General features: G+C 37.8%; 1 protein-coding gene across 1 annotated transcript; it reads left to right on the top strand.

Moving 5' to 3' along the window:
* The first annotated feature begins 5,438 nt into the window (after positions 1 to 5,438).
* Positions 5,439 to 7,317, top strand: LOC125217158 (protein SPIRAL1-like 1). Its single transcript, XM_048118993.1, has 3 exons — positions 5,439 to 5,542; positions 6,366 to 6,640; positions 7,001 to 7,317. Exons 2-3 carry the CDS (start codon positions 6,371 to 6,373, stop codon positions 7,079 to 7,081), a joined length of 351 nt encoding a protein of 116 aa, XP_047974950.1. The 5' UTR covers positions 5,439 to 5,542; positions 6,366 to 6,370; the 3' UTR covers positions 7,082 to 7,317.
* Positions 7,318 to 8,455: the final 1,138 nt, after the last annotated feature.

The following is an 8,455-nucleotide window of genomic DNA, read 5'->3' as shown; positions in this document are numbered from 1 at the left end:
ATGTCTTTATGGTGGAAGTGATTTATGTTTTGAAGTGTCGAGCTTAATTATGTGATCTTTTTTCATTTTCTTCGTGTCGAGCTTAATTATGTGATCTTTTTTCCTTTTCTTCGTGTACTATTGTGAAGTGTTGAATGTATAATTTTTTCATGTAGCGCTCTATATGAATATTAAGTTGGTGGCAACTCTTATTCATTTGTCTTTCCTGGACGTGGTATGGGCGGTAGCAGCTACACGGGAAGTAGGCGATGCGGGAATACTATTAGTGTATGCAACCAGTTTTTTTTTTTTTTTTTTCCGGGCTAAATGCATGCATATCGGTTGTATATTCCATGCTATTTTGCTGTATTTTTATTGATGATTTTGATCGATTTGACTATCTTCTAATATATATTTATACATTATTTTTATTGGCATGTGTTCGTGATTGATCTTTTGTAGTATAGATCTAAAAGTGATTAAATGATATGTGATTTGTGTGCAATTTTTAGTTTATAAACTTTTTGGTTATATGAGTTTAGAACTTGAAATAATAATATTGTTTCTCATTCGATATATGTGTTATTTTTTTTGCTTTGTTTAATTTTATATTTTTTTAATAATTATTTTTTATTTTATATACTCCCTCCGTCCCACAAAGATAGTCCCACTTTGACCTGTCACGAGTTTTAAGAAATGTAATGGAAAGTGGGTTGAAAAAGTTGGTGAGATGTGGGTCCTACTTTTAAAGTATTAATTTTATAACAAAGTGTGAGTAGAGATGAGTTAGTGGAATACGAGGTCCACTACCAAAAATGGTAAAAAGTGAAATGGGACAAACTTTAGAGCATCCGCAATGGTCGGCTAGCGACCGGCTAGCCGATTCGTCGCGCTGGCCGATCGGCTAGCCGAACCATTGCAGTCGGCCAGCGCAAAATCGGCGAGCGGATCGGCGTGGGCTCGCCGATCGCTCGTCGCTGGCCGAAACGCTAGCCGATCGGCTAGCCGCCATTGTGGAGGCCCGATCTGCCAGCGATCGGCCAGCGCCGATTTTCGATTTTTAATTTTTTTTTTAAATCATATATAAACGCGATTTTCGTTTCATTTTCATTTGCACCACTTGTTTTAACAAGTTTTCTCTCTCTCTCTAACTTTCTGTTCAAGAGCATCATCGAGCGATGGATCACGCGGGTGGTAGCGGTAGCGGTAGTGGTGGAGATCCTGAGGAGTACGAACGGAGGATGAACGAGGCTATGGAGGCCTACATGAACCGCGGGATGGAGCGGTACATGCGTATGGTGGAACAGCAGGCGATACCTCGCCCTCCACGAGTTGTCCACCACCGAGCAGTGATTGATCGGGATCACGTAGCTGCACATCAGCGGCTGTACGAGGACTACTTTGCAGAGTACCCGCGGTTTCCCGCCAACATGTTCCGGCGGCGTTTCAGAATGCGCATGGAGTTGTTTATGCGCATCGTTAGGGCATTGGAGCGTCAATATATGTGTTTCCGCTTCAGGCACGATGCGGCTAGCAGACCCGGCCACACCCCTATCCAAAAGTGCACGGCGGCAATCAGGCAGTTGGCCTACGGAGGCGCGGCAGACATGTGGGATGAGTACCTCCACATCGGTGAGTCGTCAGCCCTGAAATGTCTGAAGGAGTTCTGTGGGGGCGTGATCAGCATTTTCGGTGAGCAGTACCTTCGAAGCCCTACTCCCGAAGATTGTCAGAATTTGATGCAGATGCACGGGGAGAAGCATGGGTTCCCCGGGATGTTAGGCAGCATAGACTGTATGCATTGGGAGTGGAAGAACTGTCCGACTGCCTGGAAGGGGGCCTACACGACCGGCTACAAGTCAAAGAACCCCACGATAATCCTCGAGGCCGTAGCTGATTACCGGCTGTGGATCTGGCATGCGTATTTTGGGGTAGCCGGGTCGAACAACGACCTCAACGTCCTGAACTCGTCTCCCCTCTTCAACGAGAAGTGCCAGGGCGTCGGTCCAGCCGTCTCATTCGTGGCCAACGGCAACCGGCATGATATGGGCTACTACTTGGCGGATGGGATATACCCTCGGTGGCCGGTCTTTGTGAAGACGATCCGACAAACAAGTGATGAAAAGAAGGCCTACTTTGCGCAACGACAGGAGTCGGCGCGCAAGGACGTGGAGCGCGCATTTGGTGTGCTCCAGTCTCGATGGGCGGCAATCAAGGGCCCAACGCGTTTGTGGGATGTCGGATGCGTTTCTGAGATAATGTACGCCTGCATTATCCTGCACAACATGATCGTCGAAGACGAAGGCGTACAACTGACTAGTTGGGTCAGTGACGATGAAGCCGGTCCAAGCCACGGAACGGCCACCCCTAGTGTACGACAGGGGGTACCCCTCGATGAAGCCGGCCGACTCAAGGAATTTGCCAGCATGCGCCAAGTGGATGCTCATATTCAACTCCAAAAGAATATAATTGAAGAGTTGTGGGCACGGAGGACTGCACGACGATAGTTTTTTTTCTTTATTATGCATGTACTTTTTTTTTATCTATGTAACCTTTTTAAATGCAATTAATGAATTTTCCCGTACACGTGTCTAACTTTAATTCCGTATTTTAATCGTAATTTTAATTCCGTAAATGTAGTATATTTTGAATTGTTTTTATTGCGGCTGGCTTAAGGCTGGCCTATGGCTGGCCTAAATCTGACGTGGCAGGTGGTTTTTTTAGTGTTGCTTACGTGGCAGAGGAGAGAATGGCTGGCCTAAGCACCATTGCGGATGCTCTTATGGGACGGACGAAAATGAAAAAATGGGACAATCTTGTGGGACGGAGGGAGTATTTATGATTTCAGATTTCATACAATGATATTTTTATGAATTTATAAAATTATTTTACAGTATAAAATAAGTTTAAATAAAAGAGAATGAGTCGTGCATCGCACGTGGGTGATACTAGTAAGACATAAAATTTGTTTATTTTTCTTAGTTTCAACAAAATCATGAGCGTCCAAATAATGTTTTATTTGAGTTACCCTTATGTACAAGGTAATAAATAATGAGGCACGATACAATTAATCATTTTCAACTCTTAAGAAGTCTAGTTCATTGTCAACTCTTAGGACATGTTTGGCTTGTAGGTTATGCCAAGAAACATGCACTTAAACTAGTAAGTATTGTTTGGTTTCTTAGTTTAGTTTTTCTAGACAGCCCGTGGAAAGGGATATGGCCCGAGCATTACAACCAACTATGGGCTGTTTACTTTTCGGTGCTGATTGCTGAGGGCTCTGATAATTGCCATGGCAACCCAGATTAAATTTAATATTACACGGTTAAACTTTATTTTAAAAATCTAATTCACACGATAAAAATCTGTTTTATATGATTTAAACCCGATTTACGAAAAATTAAAAAATTTAAGAAAAATGAACATTAATAATAAAAATAATAATACTATTTCTTAATGAATCTATATCCAGCCAGCATCCAACCCGAACCCAATTCGAAATTATCGGGTTCTTAATGAGTCGATCTGATAAGGACACGAACCCAATAATTACATGCGGATTCGTGCCGATTTATCGTGTCGTGTAAAAAATTGTTAGCCCTACACACACACACACATGACGCATATATACATTACTCTCTCTTTACTTTAATCATTAAATATAATTTTCCAAACGAGTGCCGAAAAGAAGCGTCTCGCTTATGGTGAGACGAAGAGAGTAATTATTAATGGCAAATTTATTTTTTAAACAAATATTAAGTGATAGTTCCACATCATCAATTAAATGTCAACTCATCTTCCATATCATTTTTAATAAGCCAGAATCTATCATGTTGATGGAAATTGACACTCCAATCAAAATTCATAATATTATTTCTCATGTTTAAAATTCATAAAATAAAAAAATAAAAAAAAAAAAACCGAAAGTCGTCAATAAGCTTTCTCTTCATGCATGAATTGCAGATTTCCATTAAATAGTTATATACTCTCTTCATTTCATCATCTATTTGCCACAATTTTCTTTTTGAAGCAATATATGTCTATATACAGTTAGTGGAGAAACATTTTAATTTTTAGACTTAATTATAAGCGGACTATGATTTAGATTTTACCTACTAATTTATTTAGTTTTCAAAGGTCACCATAAGGCACCAGCTTTCAAATACGTAATACTTCCTCTCCATCTCACAATAGAAGTCACTTTACTATGGGTGTAAGAAATATAAAGAATAGTGAATTGAAAAAATTAGTAGAATATAAAACCCATTTATTTATATTGATTTTATAATAAAATGTGAGCAAGTGAATTAGTTGAATGTAAGACCTACTTATCATTTTTGGTAAAAATGAAGTGCGACTCTTATTGTGGAACGGAACAAAATAGCAAAGTGTGAGTGTGTGACTCCTACTGTGAGACAAAGAAGGTACTATATTAATTACTACCTCTGTCCCAAAATAATGCACTATTATTATTTTTAGATTATTCCAAGATAATTAAATCATTTTATTTTAGCAAATACATTATTATCTTTCATAATTTACTCTCTCTTATTTGACCTTTTTTTCATTTTAATCTTTAATCTATCAATTTCTTAAGTTTCATGTCAAAAAAATGCTTCAACTAATTTGGAATTGAGAAAGTAAAATAAAACTAGAAAATATCTTATTGCATCCGTTCAACAATATATACCACACTCTAGAATACAAAACGGGATTGAGATTTTAAAAGAAATGATTTTATATATTCAATGGAAGATGATTCCATTTAATAATAGATATTACACTTTTCTTAAAATCACGTGCTATTATTCAAATGAAAAGATGTCTCCATTGAACAATAGATATCACACTCTAGAATATAATACAAGATTTAAAAAAAATATTACAACTAGTATTTTATATATTAAGTGGAAATATGAAATAGTATAATATTTTATTTATTAATATGAAAAAATCTCATATGTACTAGTATAATTCCTAGTTTTTATTACTTGATGTCAAGAGGGCTCGAACTCGGCACCTCATATATTGATGTCTAAGCTCTTTGACGCTAGGACAAAGACTCTAGACTTGTCATTTAGGTACGTCCCATAGTAGTAGAGTCATTTTTATTTTCTTAAGTAAAAATCAACTCATTTATTCTCACTTACTTTAACTTACTTAACAGAATTTTTCGTTATTTAACTTACTTAACATAATTTTTCTTAATCTTCGTGCTGGAAAGAAATGCTTAACACAATTTTTCTTAATCTACGTCCTGAAAAGAAATGCATCTACTATTATAGAACGGAAGGAGTATAAAACTAATATATAAAAGTAGAACCCGTTCCACTAACTTTTTCTACTAAACTTTTCTTTACATTTCTGACACTCAAATAGATTTCTAAAGTGGGACGGAGTGAATTATATTTTGTAGAGTATAAATTTAAATAAGAGGCCATTAATTAAAAAATCAGACGTCATAATAAATTTGTATCACTATATATATAGTGACAGCAGTAACCTTCACTCTCCCCATTTGCCACTTCTTTCCGCAGATCAGATCTGATTCTTCACAACACAGGTAACGCCCCTCCTCTCTCTTTCTCTCTTGCGTATTTGTGCTTCAATGCCGAAGCTTTGAATGATGCAGAATTGTGATTGTTGATTCTGTTTATAATTCAGATCTATGGTTTTAGTTCGTAAAAAATTACAATTATTTGTGCTGCTGGGAAACTGATTTCGACAGCGGTCTATCATTTTCACATCCACTATATATGTTCTTCATTCGTCATTATTTTTTTTTGTTGCTTTTTATTGTAGTCACTCGTTTGCTACTTTTCTTTGCCTCTTGCAATCTGTCACTGGATATATGAGATCAACTTGTATTTGTTATGCGATTGGGAATTAATTCGGAATTTTGGTGATTTGTTTTAATTTAAATCGGGTGATTGGGGAAAATTGTGTAGTTGATTGAAAATGGAGTTTGTGTGGTTTGTGTGGGACTGTGAGAGAGAGAGAGAGACTCAATTTTTGATGATGAAACTTGAAGCTTTGGAGTTTGGATCGGATCTTATGTATAATTTGAAAATTTGAACAATTTTCATCGAAAGAGAAAAATACTGAAGAAGATAAACACCATAATTTTGCTGATTCAGTTATGTTCAGTTAATGTCACCACATAATCTTTTGGTGTAATCCAATGGAAAATTCTTTTTACTCCATTCAACTGACAAACAATTTGATATTTTTCAAATCCTTTCAGTGATATGTGAATCACAGTAGAACTTTACTATCTGGTTTGCTCTCTTAGGCTAATTCTGATTGTAGTGAAGGAATTTTTTTCCATTTTTTTCTTTATGTCCTTTTGAGTTATGTAGTGAAGGAAGTTATTTCGATCTTCGCAGAGTAAATGGGTCGTCGTGGAGTTAGCAGTGGTGGAGGGCAGAGTTCTTTGGGCTACCTTCTTGGAGGTGAGGAAGCTCCTGCTGCAAAGCCTGCCTCTAACAATGTGCAGGCGCCTGTTGAGAAGCCAGCCCCAGTTACTTCTGTGGTAGCGGAGAAACAGCCTTCTGCTGCACCATCTGGTGATGCTCCAAAGCAGATTCCTGCTGGTATCCAGGGAAATCAGAAGAATAACTATTACCGTGCTGATGGACAGAACACTGGGAACTTCCTCACGGTATGGATGCCATTTTTTGTCAATATTAATATACAATAATTGCTTCCTCATACGATGTTTATTATATTTCCTGCTAGTGGTATCATTGAGCAATATGTTAAGTTGCAAGCTCCTGGTGACTGGGGAATTAGGCGCCCATACTGCTTCTAATCTTTTGAAGTTTCTATGATATTGTTTATAGCAATCCTATTTATGTTTATTTGGTTAATTAGATGTTACCACTGTTTTTTCTGCTTCAGAATTTTTGTTTTTTACTATTCAGAGATCAATTATGTCAGGAAACCTTGGTCACAATTAATCTCCATGTTTGGTTACCACTCCCATATAGTTGATCAATGACATTGGGATTGAATATTTCAGGATCGACCTTCTACTAAGGTCCATGCTGCCCCAGGTGGTGGATCTTCGTTGGGATACCTTTTTGGCGGTGGGAGCAACTAATTGCTTTGGCTCGTCAAATTCAACAATGAGATCGCCGTCTACTCTCTCTCGGCCCCATTTAAATTGGGGACCTACCAATATATGTTCATCTTCAATGCTTGTGAATTGTAATACAGTTTACCTTTCTTGTGTCGTATGCATTGTCTCGAGCTGTTGTTGAAGCTAATGTCAAAATAGTGTTTTGCTCTCCTTTCTATCAATATCAGCTATGGTGATGGATCATTTGTGGTTGTTAATAGCACTCCCCTCTCTCTCTGTCACACACACACACACACACATTGTTTGGTTTACAGTTTGATTCATCCTTGCTATGAGTCGATCAATTTGTTCGGATCAATCAGTTTTTGAACTTTCTTTTTGGATAAGTAAATTCTTTGGTATTTGTAGGAGATCATATGTATTGAAATTTGAATGATATAATAATTGATCAATGACAGGTTTAATCCTTTCTTGTTGCACATTTCAATAAACATCTACTCCCTTCGTGTACAAAAAATAGATCACTTTTGCCATTTTGGGACGTCCACAAAAAATAGATCACTTTCTAAAAATGGAAAGTTTATCTCTCATACTTTTTTCACTTTTTTCACTTTTTCTTATCTCTCTCATCTTTACTCGTTTTTTCTCCCTATCTGTCTTACTTTACCTACTTGTTCTCCTCATCTCTCTTACTTTACCAGTTCTACATTAAAATCTGTGCCGAACAATAATAGATCTATTGTTTGTGGACGGATGGAGTATTGAAAAAACCTATTGGATAGTGTATGAGAGCCTATTCAATTAAGTTTAGGGATATTGGTTTCTATATCATAGATAAAGCTTCTGATTACATCAAAAATTATCCTATGAAATTCTTATAGGGCATCTACAGTGGGACGCCCTAAACGACGCCCTATGCACCGCCACGTCAACATTTTATCCTCCGCTCATTTCACCTGCAGTGGGGCGGACAATAGCCCGCCCTAAGCGACGCCCTAAGCATTTTATCTATTATTTGAATATTTAAATACTTCAAAATTTGGAAAAAAAACATCATTTCATTAAAATTAAAACATTACAATACGAAATAAAAAAAAAACTACAAATTCTCAACTGCGGCGGTTGCGGTTCCAAACTTCTTCAATCATGTCGGTCATGAGCTGAGTATGATCTTGCTGGCTGCGCATTGAGGCCTGTCGCTATAGAACCGCACCGAAGCCCATCGGTAATCCTCGAGTGACAGGCGAGGTCGTTGTGTTGGAGCTAGATCCGGCTTCATCATCCACCCAATAGGTCACATGTCCATGTTCTTGTTCGACTATCATGTTATGCATGATGATGCACGCATACATGACGTCGGCGATGACTTCCTTGTACCAGAAACGCGCCAGACCT

The sequence above is a fragment of the Salvia hispanica genome, chromosome 3 (assembly GCF_029641045.1).
Source record: "Salvia hispanica isolate PSC_SH4W2 chromosome 3, Shi_PSC_v1, whole genome shotgun sequence".
Lineage (NCBI taxonomy): Eukaryota > Viridiplantae > Streptophyta > Magnoliopsida > Lamiales > Lamiaceae > Salvia > Salvia hispanica.
This window is presented reverse-complemented; position numbering and strand designations above follow the sequence as displayed.

Bases quoted from the DNA above. Each gene is read 5' to 3' on its own strand.
- LOC125217158 (XM_048118993.1), top strand. From the start codon at position 6,371: ATGGGTCGTCGTGGAGTTAGCAGTGGTGGAGGGCAGAGTTCTTTGGGC. The intron at 6,641-7,000 runs GTATGGATGCCA...TGAATATTTCAG, and splicing joins ACACTGGGAACTTCCTCACG to GATCGACCTTCTACTAAGGT.